This window comes from Numida meleagris, chromosome 8 (assembly GCF_002078875.1).
Source record: "Numida meleagris isolate 19003 breed g44 Domestic line chromosome 8, NumMel1.0, whole genome shotgun sequence".
NCBI classification, from domain to species: Eukaryota; Metazoa; Chordata; class Aves; order Galliformes; family Numididae; genus Numida; species Numida meleagris.
Genome location: NC_034416.1, coordinates 3,711,074 through 3,727,514, shown reverse-complemented (window position 1 = coordinate 3,727,514; position 16,441 = coordinate 3,711,074). Strand labels below are relative to the sequence as shown.

Sequence of the window (16,441 nt, the reverse complement as noted above, 5' to 3'; positions counted from 1 at the left end):
CGGTGGCGGCGGCTGTGAGCGGCGGGGGCGGTCGGCGGCGATGCGCGGCGCTCCCGGCGACGATGGAGGACCGGTCGCACAAGGTGCTGCTGGCGCTGGTGATGCTCTTCCTCTTCGCGGTGATCGTGCTGCAGTACGTCTGCCCCGGCACCGAGTGCCAGCTGCTGCGGCTCCGCGCCCTCAGCCCCGCCGTTGCCGCCGACCCGTACCGGGCGGAGGACGAGACGCCGGCCCGCTTCGTGCCGCGCTTCAATTTCTCCGCCGGCGATCTGCTGCGGAGGGTGGACTTCAACATCAAAGGGGACGACCTGATCGTCTTCCTGCACATCCAGAAGACGGGCGGCACCACCTTCGGCCGCCACCTGGTCCGCAACATCCAGCTGGAGCAGCCCTGCGAGTGCCGCGCCGGGCAGAAGAAGTGCACCTGCCACCGGCCCGGCAAGCGGGAGACGTGGCTCTTCTCGCGCTTCTCCACCGGCTGGAGCTGCGGGCTGCACGCCGACTGGACCGAGCTCACCAACTGCGTGCCCTCGGTGGTGGACAGCAAGAAGGAGGTGCGGCTCCGGCCCTCCAGGTGAGAGCTGCGGCGGGTGGGAGCGGGCTCGGGGCGAACAAAGCCGTCCCCCGCGCTGCGCGTTCAGCGTTTAAATGATAATAACCCGCAGGCTGCCGCAATTAGAAGGAGCTTAGCGAGCTGCTGACGGCGAGTGTGGGTCAGGCCCGGGCTGCCCCGGGGCTCTGGCACGTCCCCTGACCGCCCTGCAGCTCCCGTGTGCCCCAGGGATAAGTGCTGCTGGGGAGGGCTGAAGTTTAGGTTATGCGAATGTTGGCAAAGTGGAGGTTGCTCCTGCGTCTGAGTGTTAGCTGTAAAGCTGCTCCAGCCCTAACCCTGTTTATTTTAGGTTTGCGTTTTGGATTTTAGCGGTGGTGCTTTCTTTACTCTTGCGCCTTCCATAGGAGTTGCCAACGGGACCGGCGTGCAGCTGGCTGCTCGGCCAGAGGTTCCCCTCCATTCCCAAAGCTTGTTCCACAGCCCTGTGATGGTCACAACGTACAGCCCAGCCCGTCCACGGCTGAGCACTGTGCAGCACTGCAGCTGGGGTCTGGGTGTCCCTTCCCTTTGCTTCGCTGGGAAATGAGGAGCTAAGGGTGTCGGTCCTATTGTGCTGGGAGATTAATGGCAGGTCCCCTCACAATGAGGGTGCTGGTATACATCATGCTGTCTGAAGTCAAGTCTAAGCACAGATTTGCTTGAAATAGAGTGCGATTTCTTTCTAGAATTCCTTTAATGTAGTGTGACACCACACTGCCATCTAGTAGAAAAATGGTTAGCGTCATTATCTTTCTGTAGCCAAGATGAAGCTCTTCATGAGACTTAGCTATTGTGATTCTCGCTCTTTTGTTTTCCTTGTTCCTTAAAAATTCAGTTGTTTTGTTTTTGTCGTGCTCCATTTGCAAGCACCAGGAGCGAGTTCTTTGCCCTCTAGGTGTATTATCTCCCTAGGTTCCTAGGCTATGTACTTTATTTTACCTGTCCTAGGAGTGCATTGTTTATCAGCAGAAATGGAAATGCGTAACGGCTGTCTCTTTTGCAGAACACCTTCAAGTGAGCTTTCCTTCCCCACCCCAGAGGTGGCTCTGCCCTGCAGAGCTGTGGGGCACTGATTTCATTCCCTCCCCAGAGGCACGGGGTCCGCTTGGTGCTCAGGGTTAGTTAGAAAGACCATTGTTCCTAGGCTGCGTGAGGCAGAAGGGAACGCTGGGCTCGGAGAGCTAAACTTTTGTCAGCAGCTTTTGGCTTTGATTGATTTCTTTTTTTTTAATTTTTTTCCCTTTTTGGATTACTGAACATGCTTTTCTGAGTCAAAGCAGAAGTGTTAAGTGTACCTTCCCAGGAACTCGGGGCGATGGTTCCTTGTCCAGCCAAGCCATGTGTACCATCGTAACTGGCTTTGTGAGGCCTCTTGACTTGAGATGGAAACCCAGAGGGGGAAGAAAATAAAGCTATGATGGTTTTGTGTTAGGCAGAGGTCTGCTTTCTAAAAGCCTTTGAAATTATGTTACATTTTTAATAGCCTAATTGCACAGCTTGCTCAGTAGCTACCGTTTTTCTCCCAAATAATGTCTTGACAAGCAATTACTTGGACAGCAACTTCCAAATGTTTAGAAATTCAGAGGGAGACATTCTTAAGTGAACAATAGCCCCTTCAGGTCTTCCTGCATATTGTAACGTCCAATGTTTAATTTTATTTTGCATTCTCGATTTAGCAACATGCAGCTGACAACCAGTTAATTAGCACCTATTCTGAGTACCAGTAACGGACACTGATCCAGGCGCTCATCCAGGCGCGTTCTGGACAGAGAATAGCTCCTTTCAGTGCAATGTAGGTGTGGAATGAGGTGGCTGAGCTGAGGAGCCGTGCTGGCTGCGGCTTTGAGTGGGACCAGCCTGGCTGTCCCTGTGCTGTGGTCTTTGGAGGAGCAGCTTGGAGGGAGAGGGAAGAGTGTAAGGCCAGGGCGTGTGCATCAGGGCAGGGAGCAGGATTCAGTCAGGAGCAGGGGAGCACGATGTCCTCAGTTGAAGCTTGGTGAGGGTGGGAATTCCTGCTTATAATGGGAGTGATTAAAAAATGGAACCTGCTGTAAGGGTGTTTTGAATGGTTTGGCAGCTGCCTTCAGAGGTCTGTTGTTACTATATCCCAGCTGCCTAGCCTTGTCTGGGTGGGAATAGCCAAATGAGAAATGGCTGTTCCAACAAACTTTCTGGTTTGCATCTGTATGTCATTAGTTTGCATGTTGAGGAGCATGGAGAGCCTGCTTGAGGCTGGCTAGATTGGTAATTAGCTGGACCATTCCCTAGGAGCATCTGCTTTTCAGTAAAAGTTCAGCCTTTGTTTAGGAAGTCCAGAAGATCTCCCGCTCTGAATCTCTAAGGTTCAACATCACCGTGTTGTGATCTGATGGGATCAGCCTTGGGGCTTTGCCCATGGAGAATCTAGTTGCCTGGAGCATTCTTTCTTCAGCCACTGCTCTGAATCCCTTCAGTAGTCTGCCTGTGTTTTCAATGGGAATCACAGAGTTGAAGGGTTCATTCCTGCACTGGAGCTAGAAATACTCAGGATGGCTCTTAGTGATAGATATATATATATTTTTTACGTTGAATTTATCACAACAGTCCTTTCCTGCCTCTAACCATGTCAGTTACCAAAACTTGCTTTGCTTTGTAGTGGTGGCCTGTGCTCCTTAATATGAATTAAATATATCAATAGAACTGCTTCCTCGTCCTCCTGACTTGCTGCCTGTCCCTTCAGCTGGCCTTGGCAAATGGGCATGGAAGGGAGCAGCAGTACTACAGCATCCTGAAAGCTCAGGAAAGCAAAGGGGGAAGGCTCAGAGCTGGTGCTTTGGGAGCTCTGGATTTTCTGCTTGGGAGACTGGTGGAGTGGGCTGATGGCAGTGGCAGAAAGGAGGGGGTTGTCTCAACCACTTGGCATCGATGGTGAGAAACGAGAAATGTGCCTTTTCCTAGTCATGAGTGACTGACTTGGGTCACTTGATTGATTGTGGAAGCCTCAAAGCTTTTGGCACGCTGAACTGAAGCAGCATTCAAAGTAACTGTGCATGAGAGCATCCCACAACTGAGATTCCACTTGGTTCTGGCTAATTATTATGGGAAGTATCTACTGAACTTGTCTATAGCAATAAATCCAGTGGCACCGCTGCAAGAAACAAAAGGGCTAGGGGTTAGGCTGGAAAATGTAATGAGACATGGGACCAAAAACAGATACCTGTGTTCTTAAGTGGTGTCATGGCTTTGTATCCTCACTGTGTGAGTTGTGGCAGTGCGTAGGGGTCAGACTGTACTCTGAGTCCTTTCTGGCTGGTATTGAAAGAAAGAGATGTCCTCAACAAGCTTGCAGAAGTCTGGAGCCAGGAAGTCTGGAGGCAATGTTATGCAGCTCATACGAGCCTGCTGGGCCAGGAGCAGGGCTGGAAATTGCTGGCTTTGGGAGAGTCTGATGCTGGCTGGCACCATGTCCTTGTGTTCTGTGGCAAAAACCCCTGGCAGTGCGTGGGTGTCCTTGCCACATAACTTGGAAGAGTTTAATTAACATCTAGGGACACCTTACGAAAATCTAAATAAAAGATGCATTAAAACATTTTCCAGCATGCTGGAAGCATTTATGGTGTTTGGCTCCTTTGGCTAGACAGATTAACTGTGGCCCAGGCTTTTGGACAATACAGTGGGAGTTATATTTGCAAATCTTTAGTTGGAGGCAGTGTGTGGGGCTCCTTGCTGGTAGAGCCCCTGGGAGAAGGCAGCTCGCTGCAAGCAGCGTGGCTATCAGTTCTGGCTCTCAGTTCCTCCTGGGGGGGCCTCGTGTTTGGCTTTTCCCAGCACACTGCTTCTGTTTGAAAGGAGAAAATCTGTGTAGCAGAAGTCTCTGTGTGGGTTTTGCATTGGTGCAGCATTTCCCCTGCCTACAAGGGGTTTAGGCGAGTCCCAAGGTGCTGATAATGACTAGATTCTGTCCAGCTTTGGCAGGAGATGGACAACTAAAAACCTCTGGATGCTGATGGAGCAGAAACCCTTTCTGTGGAGGTGCCTTCCTGCCGGGGAGCAGTCACCCTGCGCTGTGCCAGGGCTGGCTTCTTGTCATTGCTCGTGCTGTGAGGCCGATAGCACTCCTGCATCTGGATACTGCCCAAATTATGTAGGATTATCGCTCAACCACAATGTTGGTGACCAAAAGGCTGGAGATGAGGAAAAAGAGAAGGGTAGGGAGCAGCCTGCCATGGCCATGGGGTTCCCGTTCTGTCACGGGGCTGAATTGGGCCTGGTGCGGTGTGATGGGGCGGTGGTGCAGCCTGCAGGCCCGAGGGCACTGCCATGCTGCAGGTTCCTTGGCCAGTCCCCTTACAAAGCCTGACCTCGGAGGCCTTAGTCATGAACTTAAATTCACGTTTTTAAAGCTTGCATGATAGCTCCCTAAATTGATAATGCCGGTTTGCGGATGGTGTTGAACTTCTTTAAGACCATCTTAAAGGGATTAAAAAAAATCATTTTCCCTATTAGGCCCTTTCAGTTCTGCTCTAAATGTTTAATAAAGCGCAAAGTGACTTTCGTTGATTTAAAAGTAGCGATTTAGTGCGCGTTTCCTACCGCCTTTTATTTTAAATTTGGAAAATTTGTCCGCGGGGGTGAGATATGGATATATTTCCTCAATAAATAACAAGGGGAGATGGCAAGCAGAACAAGACACGAGGCAGTGAGGGTTCCCTGCACTGTTTGTTCCATTTGTTATCCAGGTCAGCTCTCCCTGAAGAACAGAGTAGGGATGGGAGCACCGTAGCGCGGTGCTGTTGTACTGAGACACACCATTACTTGGTGTTGAAAAAATAAATTTGCCTTTCTGCAAATATATATGTGGGTTTTTTTTCCTGGGAATATATAAATATTAAAAGGAAACTATAAATATGCGCTTCAGCTGTATTAAAATAGACTCAGATTGTGCCATGTGATTCCTCTTCATAACTTGATAACCTTTGTTAAAGGTTATTGAAGGTACTTTGAAGTCAAGTGTCACAGATAGGTTATGTATTGTTATTAAAAGACAGATTTTTAAGTTTTACATTGGTTTAGAGGTATATTAACCGAGATTAATTTGTCCCTCATTTATTTAATCTGAATTGTCAGGAATCATGTTCTTTACTGATGTAAATGTCGGCAAAAAGGACTTATTAGTAGATTTGATTGCTTTTTAAATTTAACTAGCAGAGATGCACTGGCATGCCTAAGAGAATTGGTCTGTTTCTTGTGAACAGTTCAGTGCCTAATGAATCACTTCAATGTACTTTTCTGAAGGAAAGCAGAGCAATTTAAATGTGCAATGCATTGATTTACCTCAAATGGATTAGGCCTCTGTGTGCAATCCTTTGCATTAATTTACTTTCTCCATGACCATAATAATAAAGACAGTGTTTCTGTGCGGTATCAGCTCAAATTAGCTCACGTAAGTTGTTAGAAAGCAAAATAATAATATGTGGCTGACCGCTGAATGTGGGACTGGACCTTTCTGCAAGCACTGATCAAGTGTAAGGATGATAGAAGTCTTTCCAAGACACTGATGATTGCCTGACCTTATTATGGGGAAAGAAGAGTAGGTGTAATTCAGTGCAATTTTAATAGATTTTGTGTATGTGTGTGTGGCCAGATCTGTTTTTCAAAATAACTGTTGCAATGATAGAAAATCTTTGACTGCAGTAGAAACTTTTCTGTCACCCTCCCTGTACCGTCCAGTCTGTGCAGCTGCAGCCTTGGGCTCTGCTCCCTGAGCAGCTGGGGATGGGGATGCACAACTCTGGGCAATGCCTTATTTAACCACTTAGCTGCAGACATGGCTCTCTGCTTTGTCTCATGCTGTGGGCTTGCTGGGGCTGAGCAGCCCTCCTGACTCTCAGCCTTTTTTGGAATTACCCATGCATGCTCCTTATGTACTGGAGGGGATTAATTTCCTCCCACTTCTCCAGCCACTGTTCCTTGTTGCTGGACTGCTGCCTGGTTCCCTTCCTTGCTCCCTGTCTGCAGCTGGAAACCTGCCTGGGCACAGCTGGTGAGGACGGAGGTGTGGGATGGGGTTTGTGCATGAGATGAGTTTGGTATGGGAGCATGCTCCTGCCTTCCTCCTCCTCCTTCAGCAAGCCAGCATGGTTTACTGCTCATGATTGATTTGCCGATGCTGGCAATTGTACAGTGTGTTCTGGGATTAATAGGGTAGCGCCGAATTATTCAGGCATTATTGAAATGAATCACATTTGAGATGAGTAATAAGTAGCAGACTTTCGTATTTATGAATAATTAACACGGTAAAGTTTTTCTTAAACAGACATGAAGAAATGATTTAATTTGTACTGTGAACGCTCTGTAAAATTAATGAAAGATAATTGCATTTTCTAATGTGAGACTAAGAAGCCAAAGCTATGTGTATATATATATATATTTGCATGTAAGTTCATATTGCTGATGTAAGTTGTAAGTGTATAATTCCTTCAGCACATTTGCACTGGGTGTGACTGGTTTTTAACATCCAGTGGTTTGGAGGGTTTTGGTGGGTGGTGGTTGTTGTTTTGGTTGAAATAAAAAGTTGGTAAGCACTTAACACACTTGTTCTTTCCACACACTCGGGTATCTCTGGCTGGGCAGTGTATATACGCATATAGCAAGGTAAAGTTTTTGAATGAGTGACAATTAGGATTAGCTTTTTCCTTCTTCCTTGACCCCAGTCTTCTCCATCATCCATTCATGCTTTTAAAGGCAGAATCCTTTTAAAGTATTGCTTGTTTACAGCTTTGAGTGAAATCTCTGTTTATTTAGCCTTGAAAAAAAAAAAATCATTAGTGCTTAGGGGACCTACGAGTCATAAGATCCATTAGCGATGAGACTCAAATCATGTTACTCCTTGGTTCTCAGCGGCTTATGCAACTCTGGAGGAGCCAAACTTTGATGTGATAGCACTAAATAGATGCAGCTATGAGAGAGAGAGAGAGACTCTTGTAGCATTAAACGATTTTGTGCATTTACATAAAAGCATGAAGATGACGATGCCTTTCATGAGATCCTTGTAGCAAACTCTCCTAATTTTCCATAATCAAAAGGACTGTGAAGTTTGGTGCTCTTAGAGGTCCGAGTAGCTGGGAGATCAGTTCTTCCTTTATTCCATTTTGCATTGGGTAAATTAAAACATCACAGGCCTCCCAGCAGCAGGAATCTGCCCTTCGAAAGTGCAGTTTGAACTGTAGGGTCCTTCAGCAAACAGCCAAACCAAGTGGGTAAAACACTCCCTGGGGCTGGTTGTATTCTTCCTTGTAAGGCAGCTGTTTTAACCCTCTGTTAAGAAAAGCATCATTTCACCTGTCAAAAGTTCTCTGGTTGCTTTTTCATGTTAACTGAGGGGAGAGCATCCTTAAGCAGGTCTAGGTGAGGTTAATCTAATTTATGTGATACTCAAAACTCTGCTGCTGAAGAAACGGAGACTTGGTGGAAGCGCTTAATATGTTGCCTTCTGTTTGCTGTCTGTTCACTCGTGGGAAAGCTATTCCCAGGAGCAATCCTAAGCTCTTCTGGGGCTGTTTTTTTTATGGGAAGATGCTGCTGGGTCCTACCCCAGTGCTCGCTGCCTACTGAGGACTGCAGTGGGGTGGCTGTGGGTGGAGGTAGCTGTCTGTCTGTCTGTGTGCCCCTCAGGCAGCCTTCCGCCTCCAGCTCATGCCACTGCCTTTGGGGGCGGGGGGAGGAAGGGGCTGCGTGGCTTCTGCGTTTTGCAGAGCTGCTGGTATTTCTGTGGGGGTGTTGGATCTCATCAGTGCAGTGGGAGCACGGAGAAGTAAGACAAAAGCGCTCAAGGAAATGTCAGACGCAACAGGATGTGTCTGCCTGGTGACTGCTGAGTGACTTGCAAAAACATAAATGGCATAAATTAGGCTTTAACTCTTTCAGTTCTACTAAGCTGCCAGCTGGTCACTGGTAAGACAAGAATTACCTGTGTTGGCATGGCCCCTCTGTTACATTTTCTGTTCTCCTGCCCTGCAGGAAGCTGTCGTGTTGGTTCCCTTCCCATGAAAGGAAAAAGGAAGCTCACTGACCGCACTGCTGCTGCACGCGGCCACACTGCTCCCTGCTTTCACACTATGTAAGAGCTTACGTCAGCTGCTGATTTTCCCCCACTTCCATGGGTGAAGCGGTCTCAGGCTTCACGCTTTGGAAGGAACAACGTGGGGGAGTCAGAAGCCCAGTAGAGCTGTCCTGAAGTGTAGCCTAAGCATGTCCTAACAGTGTGTCTGTGGCGCTGGTGCTCTGGCTCGTGGAAAAGAGTGGTGGTAAGAGCTAGGGTCTGCTCTCTCTCCTAAATAAGAAAGTTTGGGTATGTAACACCAGATGTCCTGGCCAAAGCCATCAGGACTGCAGAATAGCTGCTCTGCTTCATGCTTGTGTATTGTCTTCTCCCAGTGGGCTGCTGCAGCTGCTCAGGGCAAAGAATCTCATTTCCTTGTCTCTTGAACAGTGTTCATTTACAAACGTACCCTGTAGAGCCACTCAAACCACTCGTTCTGGAATGGGTGAAACAGAGCCCAGGTGAGTCCATCTTCCTGAGTGTAACTGATGCATTTTGCAAACTGGTTATTAATGCCTTTTTTCGTAACCCCATTTACAGAGGAGAGGGAAGGCACAAATGAAACCAGAGGAGCTGCACCTGCAGCTGCTGCTTCTGAGAAGTTGCTGGCTTGCTTTTCCTTCTGCTAGTTGAATTTTGGATGTCAGCAGCACTCTGGACTGGAATATGATCACTCCCAGAATGTTATGGATAGAGTTAGATTTATAGGGTGGAGCTGAGATATAGTGGTAATACCTGCTGGATTTTGGAGGCTGCAGCTTGCTGGCAGCGATGTAGAACAGAGCTGTGGCTGGGGATGAATTTTAACTGGGGAATAGTTTGGCAAGCTGTCTTAGCACCCAGTATTTTGCAGGATATCCATCGTGCTACCACATGCAAGAAGGAATTGCAGTCTTTCTGGAAATATAGTCACCAGAAAATGTGCAGGAAATGCTTTTGAGCACTGCCCTATATTTGGATTACTGAGCTCCTTTGTTACTTTCAGGGACAAAAGTGTGTGAATAACTGTCCTTGTCTGTGAGTTTGGCTAAGTGTGTTGGACCTGAGGTTGGCACAGTACAGCATTTGGAAAAATCTGCCCTCAATCTTTTTATTCTTATTTATTTGTTCACTGGGACATTTAACCCAAGGCACATAACTGAGAACAGTGCTGACACTTGAGAGCAGTTCCTGCTCTGTGGAGTTAAGGCTTCATGTGTTGGGGATGTCTGGATGTCTTTTCTCTGTTCTCCTTGCTGTAATCCTCCTTTTCCTACAACTTCAACCGCTCAGAGTTGCGTACCCTGAGGAGCAGAGAGTGTAGGGGCTGGAGATTGCTGGGACAAGTGAAAACTGAGATACCCCATTGCAGGGCCCAAAGACCTGGAGAGCAGCTTGGGTAAGTAAGCTGGTGCGTCCATGTGGCAGTCTGTCCTGGTGGTACTTAGGCTTTGAGATAGAGACCTGGAGATCCAGGAGCAGCAGCAGTTCCAGGCTCCACATAGCAGCCAAGCCGTAGGAGGGTGTGAGTTTGGACATCTCTTCCACCAGCCTGTGGGAGAGCGGGGCCAAAAGGCAAGCTCCATCTGACCCAAATCCAGCCGTCACATCAGCCAATCTTTGCTATAAAATTGGTCAGTGTATCCTGCAGCACAGAGGTAAAATGACACAGAAAGGACTTGAGAATAGCTGAGCTCACAGAGAGATAAAAATTTCTCAGAGCCTGGATTATGGAAGGATCCAGCTATTTGTAAAATATAAGCAGATTCTGCCTTGGCCGTGGTGCCAGGGGATTTGTGGGCAGCGGCCGCCCGGCCCTGCTGCTGCTTCCCTGTAGCACTGTGCTTTTTCAGGCTGACAACTCATGTATTGAGCTGCAAATTAATTTGCTGTGGAGGCTGCCACTGTATTCTTTTTTTAAGGAATCTGAGGTTCTCTTGTTTCTTGTCTAAAGGTTTATTTTTACCTTTCCCACCACACTTTGTTATTTTCCTGGAAAACGCAGGACAGTTTTGCTTCTCCTTTTCCCATCCATCACCTGATGTCGCAGTCTCCCTAGGGTGAATTGATTCCTGCGATAAACCTGTGTATTCAGGGAAGAGTTATGGGTGTGAACTACAGGATCATACTTTACTTTTTCCTGTACAGTAAAAATATTTCATGTCCTATATATAAAGTTATATCAAGCTAAGTGAAATTCGGGTCTCTTTACTCCTGTGATTAAAAGATCTTTTTAAGGATGCTTAGATGTCTCATGGTACATGGTGGAATCCCAGTACTTCTACTTATTGCTTATAATGGAAGTCAGGTTGCTTAAACCTGGGCTCTGACATCTCATGATGATTGATACTCCAGCTGAAATCTGATCATGAAGCAAAAATAAAGCAGACTGTGCAACAAGGAGCTCTCTGAGCATTAGGCATTACAACATTGATGTCCTGTGACTTTCACCTCTGTACATCCAGCTTGCCCAGCCTGTTTCCTTGTAGAGGACAGCTTAGGGTTGGACACCTGATGTCATTGCCTGGCTGCAGCAGTGCAGGTGGTCCGGAAATGATGGTGAGCAGTGCAGAGACACTGCCTGCGTTTGGAGCCCAGGCTTTGGGCCAGCATATCTCCAGGCTTTTCCCAATGCATGAGGCAATGTGTTTGTGTCTTTGTGCATGAGCTCTTGGTGCGACTGTTTCTATTAAAAAACAAACAGAAAAACAACAACAACAACCAAACCATAAGTAAAACAAGCTTTGTATTTCATCAGGTGCTTTTCCAGTTGCTCTCTGTTCATAGCAGGCCATGCTACGTTAGGCATCAAGTAAGGGGTGTCCCTGCAAACACAGGGCAGGTAGAAGTCATTGCTCACACGAGCGTTTGCAGATGGCTTGCCTAACCAGGGCTGCATCTTTTACAATGCAGCTAATCGCTTCTGTTACGGCAGAGAACTGACTTAATTTACTATGAAAAGTGGGCATCTGGGATGTGATATAAAAGCAGCAATTGTAGTTCTGGGCTGCTAGAAGTCGTTGCCTTTTGATATTTGTGGGAGTTTGTTTTGGGCTGCGTTATAGGGCTCGAGAGATGCACTTTCTTCTGGAAGTGAATTTCAGTAAGGCTGTGGATGCTGAATAACATGCTGTGGTCCAAGGGCATTACCTGTACTAACGTCAGTGGTCCTGAGCTCTGCAGCTTGTTGGTGTCGGTTTGGGATGTTTGGAGAGGGGAAGCAGAAAAACCTGGGCTTCTTAGCTCATGGGGTCAGCATCCATTTATTTTACAAGCTGCTTTTCATCTTTGGGCAGTTGAGATGAAACATTCTTTTCTGTTAAGAACAAAAGCAAAAGCCTTCACTTTAATGCAGGTACCAAGGCTGGGTGTGCTGCAGCCACTTATTGCATCGCTTGGCTTTGATCCGCGGCTGCGGCGTAGGAGTGCACAGCGCAGCTCAGGAAGGTGTGGTGGTGAAGTGCTTTCAAGTCCTTGGTCTAGACTGACGCCTGCGAGCGGTCCTCGAGCTGGTGGGGTCACTGTCAGCAGCCCCCCCCCCCTGCTGGGCACAGCTTTCCCTACAGGCATGCCCCACAGGCAGGGAGATGGGAAGAACTGCTGGAAGGAACATTAAAAGGCAGTCTGTTCCCTTCCTTTTTTTTTGAAGATTCTCTTCCTGGTGTTTATTTTCTGCTTGGTTTTTCTGTTAAACGAGTGCAGCCTGTTTGCAAGCTCCACTGCTCCTTGGGCTGGGAGCAGGGTGAGTATCTGCCTCGCAGAGATTTTTGTGGTAAATTCAGTTGCTGCTGTACTTGAATGCTAACCTGAGGGATTTCTTCCCGTCTCTGTAAACAAGTTGTTGGTTTTTTTTTGTTTTTTTTTTCCCCTAATGGAAAATTTCAGCTTGTCTTCCACTTAACCACAGCTCAGGCTTCTCCTGGAAAACGGAATGAATCAGTAATGCTTCCCTCTTTTCTTGTTCTGTGCTTAGCTAATAGCATTGTCTGCAAGTTTGATTGCGTTAAAGCCCTTCGGTCCCCACCAAAGTGGCATCTTTCCCTGACAGCAGAGGACAGCCAGAACTGCTTGAAGATGCAAGGCACCTTCTCCAGACCTTCTTCCATGGCTATATTACCCCTAAAACTTAAGAGCTGGGAAATCACAGCTTTAGGAGGTAAATGGGGGCAACTGGAGCCAAGGGCTTGCTGTGATGCATGGCTCCTGGGGCCTTCACATGGCAGCCAGTCATGGTTCCCAGCGCTCTCCCAGAGCTTTGTTCTTCGTGGTTTCACCTTTCACGTAGACATGACGCTCTTTGAATTGCGGTCTTGAATCATGAGTTTAAAAATCAAATAGCAAATGACTGCACTATAATGGATGTTACTGTGCTAGACATTATATTACAGAAGTCACTGTGGTTAAGTGGAGTACCACTGGAATCTTGTTCTTATCAAGACGTTTATGTTCCCCTCTAATTTTTGTGGGGAGTCGTTTAGATGTTTTCCAGATTAGAGCCTAATGGAACTGTTAGCTATAAACGTTCAGAGGAATCCATTACACACAGTGATTTAGTGGTTAGTCACAATTACTTGGGAGCTACAGTGTCCAATTCAACACCAACCTTCAGAACCATGTGTTGTGGTCATCCTTTCTGCAAGATGCACCTCCAGCATCCTACAGGAGTTAAAGACCTTCTGCTGCTCAGCGTTTTGTACACCACAATGCAAAAGCAATTTGGAGGGGACAGGGAGATACTGGAGAAACAGCTCTGTCAAGGCCGAGCCAGCAGCAGGTAGTTTTTCCAGTAGAGTTTTAGCCTTTTTCTTTCTGCTTGATTAAAATCCCCAGGATTTCAAGGTGATGGCTTGCAATCTGAAAGCCCTAGCATTGGCTTAAAATAAATGAAATGGAGAAGGAGCAACTTCTGTATAAGAAAGGCATCAAATTGCATCAAGTCTGTGTGCCTTGGCATCTCTGAACAAAATTGGGATTAACGTGCGAGCTCATGCAATTAGGCATCCCAGAGCTCCTCTGTCGCCTTTGTTTTCAGGGCATATCTGTTTCTGCAGCAGTCGGTGCTGGAGATGCCCGCAGGACAACTGAACGTATTTCACTGTCAATATTTTAATAGCGATGATTTAATGCTGTGCTTTAAAAAGGACACGAGTTCGGATTGTTAAGACTTGGCCTCAGTTTGGGATTCCTCCTCAGTATCTGGAGGAGGTACTGAAGGTTTGTGCAGACTTGCAAGGGTCAGCACTCTGATCAATAGCTGAATTTAATGACAAAGCTTTGTAAAATATTTAGGGTTTTTTTTACCTAATTCAGGTCAGGTTCCTCTTTCTTCTTACCAGCTGCTTAGAAATCTGAAGAGTTCAAAAAGAAAACTGTGTAACACACACGTTGTCCAACCCTTTCATTTTCTTTGCTTTAGAAAGTGACTTTGAGGGCCCTTTTCATTTGTGGGCACAAGGTGATCTCTTAGAAGGAGGTAACATCAGAGGCCCTTGGTTTTGTGTTGAAATTTGAGTTTTCTGGGAGCTGTAGCATGGCAACAGGGTTGCCAGGAATCTGAACTACCTGGGGAAGGAGTTTGTGCTGGCTGCTGTGCCTTCAGCAGCACATCCTCAGCTTGCTCCTGCAGGCATCCAAGTGCACGAGAGGGCCTAAGGGGATGCTGTGGTGTGGGCGCAAATCCTGGGGCTCTGCTCTGTCCCAGGTGCTGTTGCACAGTCGCCCATTGCCTCCAACCTGAGCAGAGCAGGTCTCCATCTGCACGGTAGTGCTCATCCCTGGGAGGGAGATAATTCATGCCCTGCATCCTCCTGAAGAGCAGGATCTGGCTAGCTGCAATGATAAGAGCTGCTTTCTTGCCCTGTCAGCTCTTTTCCATGCAGTTAACGCTGGGACCACAGAACTCTATTAAGAGTCATATGATGGGATGAGAGATTAAAAGCCAGTGTGATACGGCACCGAGTGCTCCAGCCTTACAAAGAAGCGTTGCTGCCTCCTCCTCAAACCGCTGTAATTAGCGATTCCTGTATGTCCTGGCTCTGCAGGGTGCTGTGTAGGCTGCTCTCCAGCAGCCGGCCAGGTCGCTTAAACAGGCGCACAGCTTCTGACATCCTTCGTTTTCAGCACTGGTTTTCCCCATCTTGCTTTAAATGTTATCATTAGCAGTTTGCTGGGTTTCATCTCGGTGATGGGAGGCCGTTTTGTGATCTCTGAAGCATTCTGTAATGTGGCAGCGTACAGGAGTGGCAGGACATAAAATAGAGCTGTATTGCTTTCTAAGTGTGTTTTTAAACTTTTTTTTTCCTTTTAAACTAATTCCTTTTGGCAACTCAACTGAGCAGATGTATCACTGCTAACATTTTCTTAAAACCAAATCTGGTACCCACAGTTTTTTACTGTCGCTTTTAAAAGAGTAATTTCTTTTTTTTTTTTCCAGTAGACTGTGTTCATTTTGCTCTCATGACATTTTTCCAGTTTAATTGCTTCAGTATTGCATTGCATTCCGCTTTCACTTTTTAATTGGCAATCATATCATGTCCATGGTGGAAGAGAGAGAATTGTAGTCAGAGATTTGGACCACTGAGGTTTTATTTCACAAGGAGAGTGGGTGAGAAGGGCCTGGCTTGGCTGGACCAATGTGGGTAGAATCAAGATGATTTTGAGGTAGAAATTGCCTCTTCCCAGTGGGTGCCCTTCCTGCTCTTGCACAAGTACTTAGATCCACCTTCCCTTGGTGAGGCTTTAGCGCTGGTTGCACCTGAAACTGGACAGCATTGTTGTTTGTACTTTTGCCCATTCTCATCCATTTAAACCACTCTTGCTTTTTTGCTAGCAGATGAACACTGAGGCTCTGCTGAGTTAGTGTATAAATAGCTTTTGATATAGGAGTCCAGCCCATATAAATGCCGTAATGTCTTGTCTGCGATGGTTCCTGCACTTAGTATTTTAGGGTTCCTAGGGTATGGCACAGACTACTATTGATTGCTCCTTACAGGTGCCTGTAGTTAGCATAAAACAGGAAGTACAACTCGTCTTGTGGACACTTATAAATATCTCAGAGTTTCTGAGGAGCCTGGGAGCCCTTATCCTGCATCATCCCAGCACCTGGGGAGGGCACAGCCAGAACCTGAAGCCCCACAGGCATGGATGCTACCGCCAGCACTGGGGGCTCCCAGCGTGGACAAGGAGGCATGAAGGAAAGCAAAGCAAGCTGTGCTTCTGCATAACAACTCATCACATCCCACCACCTGCCCAGGCATTGTCACGCTGAGGTCACGCTGATGGAAATGTGCTGTGCTGTCTGCGTGCATCTTTCCTTTACCCTTTTGAAATGCACACTGCAGGCTCCTGGAACTCAGCTTAATGAGAGGCAGGAATGTTTGTACCAAAATGGGGTGATGTATTTATTTTACTAGGATTGATGTATAGGCTCTGGCTCTACCTGGAGAAGTTTGATTAGCATTGTAAGTCATGCAGTGGATGCTGGAGAAATTTTGCACACATGCACACACAAAGAAAAGCTGGGAAACCTGAGGGAGAATTCTGGGCTAAATTGCAAGATTGGTTCTTAAGGTCATGTCCCCTGGAAAAAAAAAAAACCTAGCCCATATGGGACTTTTGTTATTTATTACTGATATTCAGAACATTCTTACACAGCATCTGCACATGTGTAGAGGTGCTAGCAATAAAAAGATACTTCATTCTGAACTACGAGATATTTCATTCCCTAATACGACCCATGGAAATAATAATGGAAATTCCACTGAGCAGCTGGGATTGCAGTTTTCATCTCT

The 16,441-nt window shown here is 47.0% G+C and overlaps 1 protein-coding gene and 1 long non-coding RNA gene across 3 annotated transcripts in view; one reads left to right on the top strand and one right to left on the bottom strand.

The window, feature by feature from the left end:
- Positions 1–16,441, top strand: part of HS6ST2 (heparan sulfate 6-O-sulfotransferase 2) — a 102,961-nt gene continuing 86,520 nt past the window's right edge. Inside the window, exon 1 of the mRNA XM_021406186.1 lies at positions 1–574. Coding sequence (XP_021261861.1) covers positions 63–574 — 512 coding nt within the window. The 5' untranslated portion in view covers positions 1–62. The remainder of the gene's footprint in view (positions 575–16,441) is intronic.
- LOC110403194 lies at positions 8,811–15,021 on the bottom strand. Of its 2 annotated transcripts, XR_002441553.1 has the most exons (4): positions 13,953–15,021; positions 11,802–11,967; positions 11,103–11,337; positions 8,811–10,734 (listed from the first exon to the last, which is right to left on the bottom strand). It is a non-coding gene; the product is annotated as an uncharacterized LOC110403194 (long non-coding RNA). The 2 variants fall into 2 exon arrangements; XR_002441552.1 differs by having other exon boundaries at positions 8,811–11,337.